The 19798-nt window shown below is 40.4% G+C and overlaps 1 protein-coding gene and 1 long non-coding RNA gene across 4 annotated transcripts in view; one reads left to right on the top strand and one right to left on the bottom strand.

Moving 5' to 3' along the window:
- HIF1AN (hypoxia inducible factor 1 subunit alpha inhibitor) overlaps positions 1-19798 on the bottom strand; it is a 131133-nt gene that overhangs the window by 94449 nt on the left and 16886 nt on the right. For all 3 annotated transcript variants that reach the window (XM_040362339.1, XM_040362341.1, XM_040362342.1), the window contains exons 2-7: positions 17102-17352; positions 11870-12018; positions 9609-9754; positions 7701-7807; positions 3283-3346; positions 337-447 (exon numbers count right to left, since the gene is read on the bottom strand). In XM_040362339.1, coding sequence (XP_040218273.1) covers positions 337-447; positions 3283-3346; positions 7701-7807; positions 9609-9754; positions 11870-12018; positions 17102-17352 — 828 coding nt within the window. The remainder of the gene's footprint in view (positions 1-336; positions 448-3282; positions 3347-7700; positions 7808-9608; positions 9755-11869; positions 12019-17101; positions 17353-19798) is intronic.
- Positions 14060-15474, top strand: LOC120947212. Its single transcript, XR_005750855.1, has 4 exons — positions 14060-14118; positions 14293-14450; positions 14967-15097; positions 15419-15474. It is a non-coding gene; the product is annotated as an uncharacterized LOC120947212 (long non-coding RNA).

Below are 19798 nucleotides of genomic sequence, written 5' to 3'. Positions count from 1 at the left end.
CGGAGCAAGTCGGCTTTAACTGACATCATATGCAGATTGAAGTTCAACCCTTTGGTCAGATGACCTATTACAGCTTCTGTATTTACACAGCAACTCCTGACTGTCATTGTTACAGTCGGGAGTTGCGGTGTAAATGCAGGGACAGGGAGGGCTGGGGGGAGTGAGTGGCAGAAGGTTAGCATTTACACCATGTCCTTTGTACTTAAATTCAGTTTTATGGATGCGTGTAGGATGTCCAGTGTCTATTAAGCATTATAGCCCTCAGTTTAAATGAGCAGTAGGACAGCATTAACATTAAGGAGACAAAAAGAAATGTCAGAAAAAGACCACACATACCTCTTGTGGGCTTCCAAGAGCTTCTCCAAGCATCTTTTCAATATTTCGCATTATTGCCACTTTTTGATGAGCTTTGAGTGGGTATTCTATTCTTTTTGGGGTCGGGGCACCCTTACAGGATAGAATGGCACAAAAATAAGAAAAAAAATACAATACTTACTATACATTACATTCCAATAATACATTAAATAGTGAAGATAGTAGAGCAAAAATAATGTAATTAAAATTAAAAGGATAAGTTCACCTTTCACAACATGTTACATATTTTAGGGTATAATGTAACTTGTTACAGATGCAGAAGTAAGGATTGCCTTTTATTTTTTACAAAAGGTGTACTTGTCCTTTAAGCTTGAATTACAGGTATGTATTTTTTTGCACAGTTACATTGGTCCAGCTTGGATCAATGCAAGTATGCATATGCCTCACCTGTGGAAGCACTGTAGGAGGCGACAATCATTGGAGTAGTCGTAGCTACAACAGTGATTGTCACTGTCTTCTGGGCCCCAAGCAAAACAACTGTCCTGCGCATGGTAACCACATGGAGCGGGTCGCTCGCTCAGGTAACAAAGTACGCCTTGCATTTTTCTGAATGGATGCAAAGAAGAGCTGCACGATTCTGGATAAAATGAGAATCACGATTTTGTTGCTTAGAATAAAGATCACGAATCTCAGGGTAACATATTTCACATTATACAAACAAATTGGGTTAACTGTACTGTTTAGTTTTATTTATTTTTAATAAATTGAAGTGTATGTTTGCTTCTAAAAGACCGCTGTGCAAATACAGTGGGCCTTAAAATATTAAATAGGAAAATAATTCAGCGCTGAAAAATATGTAACAGTAAATTATGGTTGCAAGCCAGCACTCAAGGTAAAATCATATAAAATCCCTCAAGAAATATAACAATAAAAGCAGTGCAGCGCAACCTAAATGTAAATATAAACACTAATATATAATGTCCATGAGAAGAAACAGTCCACAAGTGATTGTGAAAAAGCACAATGAAAATGACGGCATGCAATGTGGATCAAATGTGGCCAGAAATCCCTCCACCGCACACAGAGTGGCCTCTCATCTCACTGATTCGACCCATTATAGGTCACATGGCATGTAACTCATTCCCAGTATTACTACTTAGAACATCCAATCGATCAGCATACCAAAGGTGTCGATCAAGGTCCTGAGCTTTGTCTCCAACATGCATATGAAACATAAATGAAGACAATCTAGTGCTCTCTGTATAAGGAGAGTTTAATTGTAAGATAAAACAAAAGCGAAACTACTCACAAAGACGGCACTCAGACGCGAGTGCTTACAGACAGCATAGGAAACAATTGCAACAGCGATGGCTGTGGGCGACGTCTGTCGTGACTCCTCCCCCTTGTACGCGTTAAGTCCGTAGGCAAAACTTCATCAGAGTGAGGTAGGATGACACAAAGACTTCCTGCTCATAACTAATAGAGCGGCATGGCAACCATATTGCAACTCGCTGAGAATGTCGGCCAATCACGGACCGTTGCTCATCCCAATAACATTGAATTTATACCAGGGGAGCAGATGCAAATGAAGAGAGGGTTGCCATGCATATAATTAAACAAACTAAGGTGCTTATGATATATGGTTCACCACTAAAGAACATAGACTGGCCACAATCTATTTAAATCGTTAACGTAACTTTAAAGGGTAACATACCAATAATTAAAAATTATATAAAAACCTTAGAAATATTAATTAAAACGATTTAAAATATGTAATATATATATATATATATATATATATATATATATATATATATATATATATATATATATATATATTATAAAACACATCATCCACAACCACCATAAATAAACAATAAACACCTATGCATTTATAATACAATAAAAATTAAAAATACACAATACAATAAAAAACAAAAAAATTATCTGTTAGAAATAAAACAATTTAAATCAAAATCTACATTAAGACCTGCGGGCGACATAGCCTTGGTTTCAAAAATCCAGAAAGATTCCCTACGCCTGAGTTGGCGTATGTAGTGTCCTGCCCTCCAATGTCTGGGTGACGTCTGTCGTGACTTCTCCCCCTCGTACGCGTTACGTCCGTAGGCAGGACTTCATCAGAGCGAGGTAGGGTGACACAAAGATGTCCTGCTCATAACTAATAGAGCGGCATGGCAACCCCAGAACTTAAAGTGGAGGTTCACCCGGAAATGTAAATTTTTAACCTTAGATTAAAAAATTTACATTTCCGGGTGAACCTCCACTTTAAGTTCTGGGGTTGCCATGCCGCTCTATTAGTTATGAGCAGGACATCTTTGTGTCACCCTACCTCGCTCTGATGAAGTCCTGCCTATGGACGTAACGCGTACGAGGGGGAGAAGTCACGACAGACGTCACCCACAGCCATCGCTGTTGCAATTGTTTCCTATGCTGTCTGTAAGCACTCGCGTCTGAGTGCCGTCTTTGTGAGTAGTTTCGCTTTTGTTTTATCTTACAATTAAACTCTCCTTATACAGAGAGCACTAGATTGTCTTCATTTATGTTTCATATGCATGTTGGAGACAAAGCTCAGGACCTTGATCGACACCTTTGGTATGCTGATCGATTGGATGTTCTAAGTGGTTATACTGGAAATGAGTTACATGCCATGTGACCTATAATGGCAGTGGTTAAATAGCCATGAAGACAGTGAGGTATGCGTGTAAGCCTTTTTAATTGTGCAAAATAAGTACATTAATGGTATATTGGTAAATGGGGGGAGCTGGATTTAAAAAAAATAAAAAAAAGTGAACCTTCAAGAACTAAAATACATTTCACTTGTTGAATGTTTGTAGTAAATACACACAACCATTATAGGGTCTATAGGAAAATTTATCAGCATTCTTATCATACTATTCAGATGAATCCATTTTATAAAAGTTACATGTAAAACTAAAAATAACTTACCTTATACCAAAAGTTAACTGTAATCGTTTTCCCTCCATCAAGTAATGATTCAATATGGTGCCACCTGTAATATATGTCGAGTGTTAATAAAACTGATACACACTATTTTCTATAAATTAGAACTAGGGCAATAAACCATAAAACTAATCACTGTAAGAAATAGGCAATGAAAATACATGGTGTGACCCCAAGGAAGCCCAGCTAATGGCATTATTCCTTTCCTTGCTGGAGACATTTTTTTATTTCCCGCACACATGCTAAATTTTTTCACATAAAAGTGAGCTTAAAGTGATACTTTTTTTTCCATTAAACTAAAAAACACATTATACTCACCTGCTCTGCGCAGAGGTTTTGCACAGAGCAGCCCAAATTCTTCTCTTTTTGAGTCCCTGGCTAGGGCTCCTCCCTCCTGCTGAGTTCCCCCACAGCAAGCAGCTTGCTATGGGAGCACCCGAACTGCAACTGTGTATTCATTTAGACAAGGAGCCACGCCTAGGCCCGGCTCCCTCTCACTGGCTGAGTTTGATTGACAGCAGGGGGAGCCAATGGCGAAATTGCTGTGCCTCAGCCAATCAGATGGGAGAGTCCCAGGTGACAGAGGCATTCGTGGACATTGCTGGATCGAGATGGGGCGTCAGGTAAGGATGGGGGGGGGGGGGGGGCTGCTGCACACAGAAGGCTTTTTATCTTAATACAAAGAATGTACTAAGATAAAAAAAAAAAAAAAACACTTCTGACTTTACAACCACTTTCAAATTCCAAACATTTATTTTATAAAAGCGGAGGACCCATACAAAAAAATGAAAAACACAGTAGTAAAAATTTTTTATGGTGCACGGAATAAGCACAACTGTTTATCAAATCTTTAGCAAAAAAATGCAATTCATTCTACTGCTCAAAAACACAAAATATAAACATTTTCTGTAGCATATAAAAGATAGAGTCAAGTAAACAGATAACAAATAAGCAAAGACTCCACATTGCGTTCGCTAGCAACATGTTGACAAACTTAGATACCACCCATAATTGTCTACCGACAACATTTTAAAAGCCTTCCAAAAAGTCATCAACATAAGCCAGCCAGCCATGCATGGATTGGACACATTTTGATCCATGTGTGGGCAGGCTGTTTGGACACAAGTCAATCTATCAAGTGACTTGTATACAACCAGCCTGTTTGAAACTTTTCTCTCGATCAGCTTAGCTGGGGGTGCCGATCAATTCTCAGAATACAATAGCATGGTGGGAGAGATCCCTCATCCACCGTGTGTGTGTGTGTGTGTGTGTGTGTGTGTTTTTCAACCAGTAGGGTAAACACACACACACAGCTCATGTATTGCCACCCTTAGAGATAATCCTAAAATGACCCTAAAATTACTCCCTTCATTCCAGCAATACACGTGTTGCACAATTAAAAAAATTTGTACACGTGTGCACCATACGCACATTTTTCTGTGTGTATGTGCAAAGGGGGATTTAAAAATGTTTCTATTTTATTAGACATTTTATTTTGCACTTTATTTTCTCATTTACCTATTTTGCTATCACAGGTGAGCGGATAATACACTTTTTGAGTGACAGGTACAGGCAGTCCCTTACTTACAAACAACTCCTACTTACAAACGGAGGGAGACAACAGGAAGTGAGAGGAAATCTACCCCTAGGAAGGGAAATTCACTCCTGTACGAGTTAATATGGGAAAAAGGTACCTCCACTGATGCCTTTTCACCAGTCAATGTTTCCCCAACAACCCCAAATTTTTAAAAGTGAGGTGAAATCGAAATAGGGGCACAGACAGCAAAGCAAATGTTACAGGGGTGATAACCCTTCCCTATGCTATCCAAAATGCTTAAAATAGATTTTTTGGGCTGGAGCTACACTTAAAAAAAATTACCTGTTCCAACTTACACACAGATTCAACTTAAGAACAAACCTACAGTCCCCATCTTGTTTGTAACCCCGGGACCGCCTGTACTCCTAATATAATCATCGGAGGTCTTTTAGAAACCTAATGCCTCACTTGCAACTCTGCTGTGTGCTTCCATCTCTCTCTGCTTAAAATCTTTCCCTTTTTTCGTTAGAAGGAGGCGAGGGGATCGGGGCACATAAAGCTCTGTATAAATTATATAAATACAGCCGCCAAAACTCTTCTACAATAGACAACAACCTGCTCTTTAAGAGTAAACTCATGCTGCTGTTTTCGCACACCTACTACCATTGACATTGTTTTTACCTTGATGGCAATAAAAGGGATAATGGTTCACAAAGTTTTTCCCACAGCTGACTCTGAAGCAAGTTCTTTTCACTACAGGCTCAACAAAAAGGTATTAGGGCACTGCAGAGGGTCCAAACAAACCTAATAACCAATTTCCAAAATATTCTTTGTTTTATATATTTTTTTATGATTTTGCCAGTGCAGATAAGATACATGATCAGAATATCCATTTTTTTCCACTGGATTCCATTCCCTACCACTGGGCTACATATGCAAGTTGCATATAGGATGCAATGTTTTACAACTTACCATTCAAGTCAATTTTAAAGGCCAAGTTCGTCTTTGTAATAAAATGCACTATGCAGTCAAGGGGCTCCATGTACTTTTTACAAAAACACTGTGTATCTTTAAAATTTGGATTTTAACATGCCATACCTGTGGGCTCATCACAGCTTACACTGTTAAACTGAAAAACTACTTTTGAGAGTTATTTGTGATGCCCTGTACGTTGGGCGTTCGAGTGCTTTCCCTTTTTAAAGCACAAGTAAACCCATCCATTTAACCGTTTCAAAAACCGGTTACATTTCTAGCACATGCCAGGAATGTAACACTCCCATTGGTTGTGCTCTCAACCAAACTGTCAATCCATGCAATGGCTGATGTCATAGCTGACCATATGTGCAGCATCATGGCAGCTGAAGATCAAACAGAGGCCAAGATGGCACCTTCCTTGCCTGAAAAATATAGGAGGGTTTACTTCCACTTTAAAGACCCATGCGCACACACAGTGCTCCCCCTGATGCAGCAGAAGCTGGCACTTAAACTTGCCTCTCTCTCAGTATAAATCTTTATGCAAGGCCTGATGTGACTGTAAAAAGCAAAATTCCCAAGTTCCTAAAAGGCTAAATTAAAGGGGTTGTAAAAGCCAAGGTATAATGATTTTTCTCTTAAAATAATAAACATGTTATACTTACCTGCTCTGAGCAATGGTATTGCATAGAGCAGCTCCGTACCTCCCCATGCCGACACCCTCAGCTCATGGAGGACATGCTCTTAAGTCAGGCTGTGTGAGTCTATAGACAAAAATTGTGGCTGAACCCAATCCCCTCCCCAGGACTAGAATGACAGCAGCAGTAGCCGCCAATGGCACTTGAGCGGTCTCCGTGCTTGAGAGAAAGGAAGACAAAAGACAAGAGATGCTGCAAACAGGCACGCGCTGGATTTACAGAGGAGTCAGGTAAAGCATCAGATTGTTAGTACAGCAGCTCTAAGCTGTCAATTCTTTCCTCCCCTGCTGTGCTATTGTGTTCTGACAGGGGGACAGCCCCTCCGCCACAACACTATGGTTAGCGCTCTCAGCCATCGGCTTCTGTTGGACTGGCTGCCGTACATATTGGCCAAATGTTGTACAGTTTCCATTGAATTGATTCCAGTTAGACACATGACAAATAAGGAGCACAAATGAAATGTAATGCCAAAATGTTAAATAAGTTAAACAAAAAGTAAAATGCACATAAAAAATTACCTAATGTGACCTTAATGTTAACTAAACCCTATTTTTTTCAGAGGAGAAAGTCCATACTATGTGTAGTCCTTTTCTTCTATGTTCCTTTCTTTCTGTAGTTGGGGGTTCCAAAGCTGCAGTCCCCATCTCCCTGTTTGCAGATCTGCTTCAATAGCTGTGTGCTAAGAAGTCACCACTCACACAGCACTGCCAAGCCACGCCCCCGTGACCTCCCCCAAGCAGTATGCCTATTGCTCTGCCTCCCTTGGAGCACATATGTCAACCTAGTGTCCCTCCAGCTGCAGCGGAACTACAAGTCTCATGTGGCATGGCAAGGCTGACAGTTACAAGCATGATTTCCACAGGCATGATGGGATTTGTAGTTCTGCAACAGCTGGAGGGCAGCCAGTTTGACACCCCTGCGGCTTAGAGCTTGCTGAGTATCCAGGAAATTCAAGAAGTGCCACTGACGGATGCTGGGCCGGGCGGCTGTGAGAAGGACATCAGGTATATGTTTGGGGACAAGTAGCAATAAAAATACTGGGAATTTTTTTACCTTAGCTTTGTAAATGCATTCAGTTAAATAATGTAAAAAGAGATAGCCTATAGAACTAGATAATGTCCGTCTTCAATATGACATTGATGGCAAAAACCTCACTACCAACACAAAAGCATGCAATTATACTGTAAGTTTCTTACCAGTACATAGGTATATAAAGAACATCACCGGGTCCCACCACAGTCTCATAACCAACCACATTCCTGAAGTTAGGAAACCGCTCTAGATCAGGATTCTCAAAATCCACCTAGATCATGAGGAAAATAAAACTCTAAGCTTGAAGTGAATGAATTTAATAAATACTTTACTATCAAAAGGAGTCAGGTCTCTGTAAAGGAAGTTGGTGTAAAAAAAAAGAAAATACAAACATCTACTTATCCACCTATATCACAAATATGCCATTGAACTCCTTAAAGTGGATCTTCACTGCATCTGAGCACCACAAATCAAAACCACCAATTTCTAGTATTCAACTCTCCCCATCCATCCATGTCTCTACGCTTCCTTTTGTTGAGAAATCACTTTGTAAAACTACCCCCAAGCATTTCTAGCCACCGCCATCTTGAATAAGGGCAAATTATTCATGTAGCATTTACTTCCTGGAAGCCATTAGCCCCTTAGCTCAGGCATGCAGGCAGGAAAGTGTGCATAGCTGAGAAAACCCCTCCTGCCCTCCTGAAGACTCCTGGGATGTATGAAATCATTTGCCTAGGCAAAAAAACAGGAAGTAACTGAAGAAATGTAAAAAAATATATTCATACTTAATATAAAAATAGATATACTTTCCGATTTACTAATACTAACAGCATGAGGATTAAAATAATCAATGCCGATTGAGAGAGTGAAGCTCCACTTTATTGCGGATGATCAGTAGAGCTACAGCCTAATCTGCAGGATGTTCCAGTGAAAGGCCAAAAAAACACTACTCAACTGTCACCCTTTCCTATGCACCTCTATGTGGACATAGACAATGATAAACTAAATAAAAATGATTGGAAAAGCGTATTTTATTTTTGAAATAATAAAGATGTTATACTTACCTGCTCTGTGCAATGGTTTTGTACACAGAAGCATCGATCCTCTTCTTGTCTCTCCCGCCAGAGCTCCTGGCTCCTCCCCCTTGCTTGCCATGGGGGCACTTGTGTGCGCTTGTTTCCAAGCCCCGCTGTGTGTGTCCATAGGACACACACAGCAGGGCTTGGCCCACCCATGCTCTCGTCACTGGTTGTGATTGCAAATAACTCCCAATGCTGTATCTGAGCTAGAGAGCCGAGACAGACTTGGCTCTCAAGCACATCACTGGATCGAGATCAGGTTCAAGTATTTAATTTAGTGGGCCTGCATGCAAATCGTTGTTTACCTTACCTTCTGCCTTTACAACCACTTTAAAAAGGCAATCTTGCTCAATACAGTCAAGGCTTGTTTATCCTTTAGGGCTTAACTGACGTTCAGGGCTGGGAAGAACTCCCTGGCTTTTAGAACTATCCATGTCACTAGTTTAAAGGTTATGTCTAAACAATAGACAAATTTCCTTCTCCTCCCTTCCTAGAGTATATCCCAGTATTTTTTGGGACTGTAGGCAGAATTATTTGCTGGAGAAAAAACGAATGCACATAAATTGGGACAGAGAAGGGGGTGAGGGTATGAATGAAGTTCTGTAGTCCAGCAGGCAGAGATAACAAGAATGGTTGGGATTGCTTGCAGCAAAGGCAATGTATTATCAGCTCTACAAGCACAATGGATTTATAGCAGATCAAAAGTTTTTCTTTTCCCTCTTTACTTGCAGTGTTATAAAGAGATAAAAATGGAGGAAAATGGAGATCTATTCCACTTTAACCAAAAAGAGGAAATAACTTTTGTCTGAAGTCGTCTTTATTAAAAAGGTAGAAAAAAAATACACACACACACAAAAATTTACACATCAAGCCAAGTAAATACATATCACTAACCACTAGGAAAAGTTAAATGTTTTAGATTATCCTTCCTCACTGACATTAACAACAAATTAAGTTTGTATTTTAGCAAGCCTGCCAAAGTGTGGCCCTCACCTGGCTCTGTCTGTCACAGGGGTGGTGAACTGGATAAGGATAGAGGCATTCAAATTGTTCGGGTGGAAAGAGGATACACCGTTTATATCCCTTAATCTGGGCAAAGAAGTTCTGCTGCTCGTCATAGTGTGCCGGAGTCACATTTCCTAAAACACAAACAGCAACATGACCTTAGGCACGTACACAGGAGAAAAACACGTGTCAATGTCTTACTGAAATTCGAAGAATGATCTTACTACACAAACAGAAATACACTTGTAAATACGCACTCTGACAACAAAATGGTAAAGTGTATATAGACAGCAGAGCAGTTTCCCTTACAGAAGAACGGCCTTTCAATCCTTAGCATTATAAAAAGGTTGTAGAAGCCAAAAATGGGAAGGAAAGGGAGGGGAAGGTGGACAAAAAAATGGACTAATGTGATAGTGGGGTGTACTTAGCAGAATAGAAGTGACCTACAATTGGAAATAAATAGGTATAAACTAACCCAGATTATATAGAAGAAAAAAACGCACACATAAAGGTCTACAAATATAACTAATGAGTAGATCACCGTTTGGAAAAGGAATCCTGTGGTGGATGTGGGAATAGACAAAAAAATTATTTAAATGTACTGTGAATATAAATTAACAGGACTTGGAGCAAATGTGATATAGAATCTTGTGAACAAAATTGAAATACAATCCAACAACCGGACAAATATAAAGTGACAAACAGAGTAAGCCAGTGTTATAAGTGTAGGAGATAGCAAGCTTAGGTGAGTAAAAGTGTGTGATAAAGTAAAATCCACACACCGTGCACCCTTCACCGATGGTGAATCAAACAGCTTACCTCCCTGCTCTTATACAGACCCAGGTATATCACTGTGCCAGCTAGCTGTTTAGGCGGATATCTGCTTGTCTGATCTCAATCGCGGTATATACATAAAAGAACAAATGATGTAGATGTTGTAGCAAAATCTTCTAATAGGCAAATGGAAACCATAACATTCAAAATAGGAGGTGGTTGGCTGTCCACTTACACAACTTACAAGAGTGTGTAGGGAGCATGGACTCTGGTCACTCCCTTGTTGCCTCCTAAACACATTTCCTTAGGCTGTAACATTGTGCGCAATAAAACATCCATTACAGGAATTACCGGTACAGCGAGATCCGTCCCCAGTGATGTCAGGGAACGGCGTACCGGTAAGACATTAACGAGCAGGCTGGATAAGGATACGAGCGCGGTGCTCGTGGAGATAGGCACATGCTCCCTACACACTCTTGTAAGTTGTGTAAGTGGACAGCCAACCACCTCCTATTTTGAATGTTATGGTTTCCATTTGCCTATTAGAAGATTTTGCTACAACATCTACATCATTTGTTCTTTTATGTATATACCGCGATTGAGATCAGACAAGCAGATATCCGCCTAAACAGCTAGCTGGCACAGTGATATACCTGGGTCTGTATAAGAGCAGGGAGGTAAGCTGTTTGATTCACCATCGGTGAAGGGTGCACGGTGTGTGGATTTTACTTTATCACACACTTTTACTCACCTAAGCTTGCTATCTCCTACACTTATAACACTGGCTTACTCTGTTTGTCACTTTATATTTGTCCGGTTGTTGGATTGTATTTCAATTTTGTTCACAAGATTCTATATCACATTTGCTCCAAGTCCTGTTAATTTATATTCACAGTACATTTAAATAATTTTTTTGTCTATTCCCACATCCACCACAGGATTCCTTTTCCAAACGGTGATCTACTCATTAGTTATATTTGTAGACCTTTATGTGTGCGTTTTTTTCTTCTATATAATCTGGGTTAGTTTATACCTATTTATTTCCAATTGTAGGTCACTTCTATTCTGCTAAGTACACCCCACTATCACATTAGTCCATTTTTTTGTCCACCTTCCCCTCCCTTTCCTTCCCATTTTTGGCTTCTACAGCGCAGACACTCCCATCACCTTCATAGTATAAACCTTTGTCTTGAGAGGACATCTCTCTTTGTTTGCTGCAGTATTTCACGTTCACTCACCCCATCACTCCCTTTCTGGCCCATTCCCCCTTGCTTATATTCTATACAGCGCAGGAGTTCCACCTAGCATATTATAAAAAGGTTAACCTTCTGTTCCCTGGTTATGACAAAAGTGTGGAAAAACATATATATTTGTTTACAAAGACTGGTTTCACCTAAAGCTCTTAGATGACATTCCACACATGGCTACAGAAAAAGGATGTGCATACATTATCAGTACACGGCTGGGTGACTTACCTTCCATGCCGATCAGCAGCAGGTTTGAGGTCAGCTGTCCCCAGCCGTGCTTTGCTTGTTGCCTATTAATCCAATTCCAGTTAAAACCTAAGAAATCCACCACAATTTTTCGCCCTACAGTATCATTCAGAGTTTGCTGCAGATATAACCTGTACAGAGAAAACGTATTACAATGTATTTCTGTTCACTAGAAAAAGCTAGAAGCTCTGGTTCATAGTAACTACTGAAAACGTTACAGAAACTCTTAAAAGTAAATCATTTTAGTATAGCCTGTTTGCTGCTGGCTGAAACTTTATTGTACTGTCCCAGCTACACTGTAGCTGCTGACTTTTATTAACCCCCCCCCCCCCCCGAGGCCGATCCGACCATCAGATCGGGTGCCGGCGCCGCCATTTGTACCAAGGGCCAGTTCACACCAGACGCAGTTCCGTGTGCATTTTTTCTGCACTAAAAATGCATGCACAGTGTTTTCCATGTATTCCAATGGCTCTAGTTCACACCATGCAGTCAGTTTTCGGTGCAGAAACTGACTGCATGGTGTGAACTAGAGCCATTGGAATATACTGAAAACACTGTGCATGCATTTTGTGCAGAAAAAAAGCACACGGAACTGAACAGAACTGCATCTGGTGTGAACTGGCCCTAAGAAAAACAGGCAGTGGAGCCTTGCGGTTTCACTGCTCGTTTCCTACTGCGCATGCGCGAGTCACGTTGCGCTTTGTGAATGGTCGACTGTCTTCTGGAACACATACAGGTCCCAGAAGACAGCACGGAGGAGAAGAATGAAGACTACCGCGGAATAGGAAGTGGCAGATTAGGACGATCTGCCTAGCAAAAAAAAAAAAAAAAAAGAAGTATCGGTTGTTCTCTACCTGTAAATGCAAAAAATTGCAAAAGATCCCGACGTCTCAACACATCCCTAAATAAGCCAATTGCTATACCCCCAAAGGGGTGCGTTTCCTCGGTGGGACTTTAAGTGTGTGAGGCGGGCTGGAGTATAAGACTAAATTAGTCAACACGTAGGTATCAAAAGTATTCAAAATGTATTACATTTAAATAATGTTGCTCATTAGAACAACGTATCAGAAAAAGTTTGTTAACAGCATAGGATACAAAAAAGGTTTTCCAAAATGACCATTTGAGAACAAGAGAGCACGGCCTGGGGAGGACAATTAACAACAGTACCCCACATTGAAATATAAGTGAAGTGAACTCCTGCGCTGTCTAAAGTGAGGGGGCAAGGGCAAAATAGGGATACTGCTGCAAATAAAAAGAAGGTCTACCTCGATAGACAAGAGTGATAAATGTAACAAGTGAAATATTTGCGCTGTACGGTGTTATACAAAATAATGTGTGTAAAATACAGCCACATATATATATATGTACATAAATGGGTGGAAAACCACCATAGGGGTAACACTAATATGCCAGTAGGAAAGTTTGTTGAGCAGTCCTTAATCAAGGACACAGCACTAGGGAGATCCAGATACAACACAATCCAACCGTGTAAAGGTACAGTTCATCAATGATTGATCCGATCAATAGCGATGTAAGTTTAGACAAATAATGAAAACACAACAATAACGATAAAAATAAAAATAGGAATAAAAATGGAAATAGTTCAGAAGGAGACCTTGAATCCGAAATTTGAGTGAAAGACAGAAGATGAGCCGTAACCAAGATCTCGTATATGCACCTCTGGTGATCCCAGCAGCTCACCTAGGACGCGTTTTCTGGCTCCTAACTTTTTTAGCTGGCTCCTAGATTCCAAGCAAATTTGTCAACCCCTGCTTTATACAGATAAACCAGATGCCAGGCGTTTGTTTCTGCTGGGATTGCATTTGGCACTCGGCGCGGGTAAGAGCTAGGACCCAGTGTCCTCCTCCAAGACGGATCCTGTCGGGTTCCGCCATCCCCATGGGGGATCCGACATGATCCATCTCACCCCGCGCCGCGGGACTCTGGCGCGTGGCGCCCCCTCCCCTTCCTCCCCCGACCTCTGGGGGTTCCTTTGAGTGACGCTCCTGTCCACGCCCATTTTAGGAACCATCTGGGTCTTCCCCTGGCTGGCCGACGTGCTGTGTGGGAGGGCGGAGGGCGGTCTTTGGGCGTGACCATATGTGAGGTATCGCCCCTTGCATTCTGCTGACACACAGCTGTTAGCAATAGGGAAACATATAAATTGCCTGATGTAACGTTCAGGCTCAGTCTCCCTGTGGCCAGTAACCAGCACAGAACGCTCTGGACAGGTATGGATGTGCATCCTATTTTTTACTAGCAGACCTGGCAGTCTTTCATGCCTATTACCATCTACTTTTGGTTGGCTGTTTTTACTTTTTATCCTGTGATAATCACGATCTCCCTTACGACCTTGTGCCTTCTCTGCCATGTTACTTTTCTATTTTTTTATTTCTCTTTTTTAGAACCTGTTCCTAATGAGCAATCTGCTGCTCCTGGCATCTTCAAAATCCTCAGCTGTCCACACTGCTCCCTGACAGGGAGAACCTCACAGAAAGAAGGAGATTTTTGTCTTCTTACTTTCCTTCTTTTTCTTGTTTTATATACGTCTCTTGTAACTCTGGTAAGTCCTTTATTTAGTCATCATGTGTTATACGTAATGGATGGCTTCATATATACTGCTTCTTTGATCTAACTACCCTATTAGATTAATTCACCTATGTTTATAAAGAGCAGTACCCTCACCTATTTAAACAACTGACAGCCATCTCATTGCACTTTATTGGTGCTTTGCTAAATCCAGGCTTCAATACTATTTGGACATGACCGGAGGGCATGTTATAACAACTTTTTTAGTTACTTTATTCATTTTTGACGTTTACCCTATGGATCCCCTGACCGCCCCCTGCTGCCATTACCTTTTCCCATGCGGACCAGCCAGGCATTCTTGCTTAAACTACTATATTTTAAGTACATTATCTGGTCTATTTCAAACCAGTAAAAGTCTGTTTTGTTTTTTCTTGCTGTCTTTGACAAAAGTGCATTAGATGTGTTTTCTTGTCTGGCATTCTTTTGTTATTATAATTTTTGATACATTGTGCTCCTTTTCTTTTTGCCCTTCTTATCCTTCACACTATAGGTCACATAGTATGGTAATACTGTGTGAATAACCTGTACTGTCAATGACCAAGGACATACTTCTTGCACAATCGGCCAAGTAATCTTCATGGTCTCCATCTGAGACTGATCTACCTACCTTCGAATCCATCGGTTAGTAGCTACTAATATATTTTTCTGGGGCCTGATCTATAAGGATGTTGTGGCAATCAGTATTCAAGCATATGTATATATATACTTTTTACTTTTGAACTCAGTCCCTCACATATAGGGTCCGCCTCGGTACCATTCCAGACACGGCGTGAGTCATGATGAGGATCAAAATGGTGGTTATTTTATATGTACCTCTCTCTGTATGTAGGAAAACTTTGCAAATGAATGTTTCAACTACACATGCATTTTTTATGTCTTTATATTGAATTTTGTATTCATGCGTTTTTCTTTTTTATTTTTATCTTTATTTTTTATTTTTAGACGGTACAGCGACATCTTACGCACCGCCCTCGCCCTGATGAAGAGGCGATACTTTATTTAAAAAAAAAAAGCCTCGAAATGTTGGCATCCCTGTCTATACCCATGTGACAGTCCTGAGGGCTTCTTCTGCTGCTCCTTTGTCGCGTGTACACGTATATACAATTTTGATTGTCTTGTCTTACCATGCTTAATGTGGGGTACGGTTGTTAATTGTCCTCCCCAGGCCGTGCTCTCTTGTTCTCAAATGGTCATTTTGGAAAACCTTTTTTGTATCCTATGCTGTTAAACTTTTTCTGATACGTTGTTCTAATGAGCAACATTATTTAAATTTAATAAATTTTGAATACTTTTGATACCTACGTGTTGACTAATTTAGTCTTATACTCCAGCCCGCCTCACACACTTAAAGTCCCACCGAGGAAACACACCCCTTTGGGGGTATAGCAATCTGCCTAGCAACAGCCATTTCTGGTAAGTGTATATAAAAAAAAAATCCACATTTTTAGGAGTCTTTTTATGCAATTTATTGCACACGTACACCAACAGTAATCTATTTGTTACAATTACTATCACCCTGGATGGGTGCCCGATTATTGCTCCTCCTCTTTCCATACGTCTTACCTGACCTGTAATTCTTTTAGCAGTGAATGACAAGTGACATTTCTGACCTCTGGAAATACTGACCCATTTTAATGCATTGGGTACTAGTGAGACGATACCAGCTGATGAATTGTGTCCAGCAAAGGTTGAGGTGAGGTTCTGCACCCAGATTTGTGTGGCTAGACAGTAGACATCTTTCATCTAAAAAAAGCGCTTTGGAAGCGCCGCAACACAGGCGCTTTTAACCCCCTTCTTCGGCCGCTAGTGGGTGTTACAAGCGCCCCACTAGCGGCACTTTACTGCCAACGGACCAGACGCCCCAGTGTGAAAGGGGTCTAATTGTTTGATTTGAAGGATGCACTGAAGGGCCAAGATGAAAAGACAGACAGTTAGGGCCCATTCAGTGCTCTGTAGTGCACTGCATTGTTTCTGGATAGAGGATGAACAGATATCATTACAGGCTATGTATACACTTGCAAGAATTACGTTCTTTATTTTCCCAAAAGATTATTGCCACTCCCAAATGCATCAGGTTGCTTTTACTTGGGACATCAGCTTTTTGTCATCAAAGATGTGCTCAACCCTAAAAATAGTGCCGCTATACCGCCACCGCGCCTCCTGTGCCCAGTGTGAAAGAGGCCTAACTGACCCATACCAGTGTATGGGATATACACAATAAATAGATTACTATGGTGATATCCACGGTTCCTCCTATTCACCAGACGATCCACTAATTGGAAACGGTGTCCTTCTTCCTCTATCCCACCAGGTGTAAGCAAACTTAATCTCAGCTAAAAGTATCCTCTAAAGGAATACCGGTAGTTGCATATGTAAGGGAATGAAAGAAAACACTCATTGCGCAGACATCGCTGTAAGTAAACTCACATATAATAAATGTAAAGTAGGTAGAAAGGGGAAAGCGACCAGCCCTTCCTACGGACAAGATGGCTCTCACATGAACTTTTTGTACTGCCACAATTTTTTTAGCGCTACACCTTTACCCCTTATGACATTTACACTTGGCTTCTGTGGCAAGCTAGACATCAGTGTTATGTGACATGGCATCAAATCAGGTTATCTTACCTCTCTTCGCCTTCTCTCTGTTCTATGTCTCTTAGCTTCTCTACAAACTCTGGAAACTTCATTTCTTGTCTAACAGACTTAGGCTTGAAGGTCTTGGCATTGACCATTTTCTTCTCATCATAATAGAGAAATTTGTGGCCGTTGGCACTGTACACAGAAAAGTCCCCATTACCAATGTTGTCCTTCAGATAGTCCAAATCCCACTTCAGAGCTGAATGAACCAGATTCGTATCAGTCAGAACCACAGGTTCCTATTTCAGAAAAACAAAATCAAGGTGTTAAGCAACTCGTAAACCTAAAATGCCAAGATATTCTGCATTTCTACAAAAATATGCTGTAATATTAACAGTCACGAGGAAAACAAAACATGGGAGCCAAACAGGAGTGAAAAAAAAAAAAAGAATGTGAAAGCGTTTAGGTCAATTTATTTTTCAATTCAGATAATAAACTTGTTATACTTACCTGCCCTGTGCGGCCCCAAACAATGTCTTCTGGGGTCCCCTGCCACGTTGTCTGTGCCTCCTCTTCCCTGCCCCCACAGAAAACAGCTTACAGATGTGTAAGGTTAAAGGGGTTGTAAAGGTTTGTTTTTTATTTTCTAAATAGGTTCCTCTAAGCTAGTGCATTGTTGGTTCACTTACCTTTTCCTTCCATTTCCCTTCTAAATGATTTGTTTTCCTTTGTCTGAATTTCTCACTTCCTGTTCCTCCTCAGTAAGCTGTTCTGGCTGACAAAACACCGCTCGGATGATGGTGTGAAGTTTACTGAGGAGAAACCGGAAGTGAGAAATTCAGAGAAAAAAAACAAACAATCGAAGGAAAAGGTAAGTGAACCAACAATGCACTAGCTTAAAGGAACCTATTTAGAGAATAAAAGACAAACATTTACAACCCCTTTTAAAACATACATAAAAACATGTTTTTTTTTTAGCAGAGACCCTAGGGGGAAAAAATGGTGATCGTTGCAACTTTTTATGTCACACTATAATTTGCGCAACAATTTCATTTAAAAAAAAAAAAAAAACAGCAAAGTTAGCCCAATTTTTTTGTATAACGTGAAAGATGATGTTACCCCGAGTAAATAGATAGCCAACATGTCGCTCTTTTAAATTTCGCACTAATGGAATTGCGCCAAATTTGGTACTTAAAAATCTCCATAGACAACGCTTTTTGTTTGTTTACAGGTTACCAGTTTAGAGATACAGAGGAGGTCTAGTGCTGGATTTGTTGCTTAACCACTTAAGCCCCGGACCAATATGCTGCTAAATGCCCAGAGGCGTTTTTACAATTCGGCACTGCGTCGCTTAAACAGACAATTGCGCGGTCGTGCGACGTGGCTCCCAAACAAAATTTGCGTCCTTTTCTTCCCACAAATAGAGCTTTCTTTTGATGGTATTTGATTGCCTCTGCGATTTTTATTTTTTGAGCTATAAACAAAAATAGAGCGACATTTTTGAAAAAAAAAAACTATATTTTTTTACTTTTTGTTATAAGAAAAATTGAATAAACTAAATTTTAGTCAAACATTTAGGCCAAAATGTATTCAGCCACATGTCTTCAGTAAAAAAAAAAAAAAAAAGTAGCTTCCTAGCGGCAACAGTGACACTAATACAGCGATCAGAAAAATGATCGCAAAATCCTTCCAAGGCAAGATTACCAAGTTTATTTGGAACAGAAAGGGTCCACGCCTTCCATCACGTACTCTATATAACTTACCTGGACAAGGCGGTCTAGGAGTACCTAATTTAATATGGTACTATCAATCAGCAAGATTAGTGCAATTGTCAGAAATTTATCTCATACACGATCGTCCTGATTGGATAGACATTGAAGAGCAGGCGACCCCAAATCTAACGATAGAGGATTTAATGTGGTGTCTTACCAAAAAGAGGCCTTCTATATTATCACCGACTCTATCTCAGGCTTTAGTCTTATGGGATTCACTTAAGAACAATTCCTCTCTAGTTTCTAGGGGTAGGCCTTTATCGAGTATATTTCAAGACCCATCTTTTGTTTCTAAAATAGATAAAGACTCCTTCAAATGGTGGCATGATAAGGGGTTGTATCGTATAGGATGCTTCTTTTCACGTTCAGGTCCTCTCCCTGAACAGCATTTCATTGATAAACTAGGTCTCCCTGTTTCGGAAAAACTGAGATTTTCTCAGCTGCATGACCACGCACAAAGCCTATGGGATAGTGACTTGATCTCTGGATTTTTGACACCTTATGAAAGTAAATGTGATCAGGATTTGATCAGGAAGGGAAATATTTCAGTTATCTATAAATCGCTTGCTGCTAATAACACCAAATTACCTCATATGCTGGCTTGGGAAAGGGAACTTAATAATGATTGGGACTTATCGGACTGGTATAAAAATTATACCAGATCCATCAAAGGTTTTGTCAATATATCTCTTATAGAAGCTAACGTAAACATTTATACAAGATGGTATTTAGTTCCTCTTAAACTGGCCTCCATGTATCCGTCAACTTCATCCCTATGCTTTAGAAACTGTCAGGGATTGGGGTCCATGATACACATTTGGTGGGAATGTCCCAAAATACGGGGATACTGGAATAAGGTGTTTAATATTGTCAGACGAGTCACAGGATGTAACTTGCATCAATCCCCTACAATTGCTTTACTTAATGGAATGTTACCTCAGATTTCCAAGGTTACTAGACAGCTCATCCTATA

This window comes from Rana temporaria, chromosome 8 (assembly GCF_905171775.1).
Source record: "Rana temporaria chromosome 8, aRanTem1.1, whole genome shotgun sequence".
Classification (NCBI taxonomy): Eukaryota; Metazoa; Chordata; class Amphibia; order Anura; family Ranidae; genus Rana; species Rana temporaria.
Note: the sequence above shows the minus strand (reverse complement) of the source record. Positions and strands in the feature narration are given on the sequence as shown.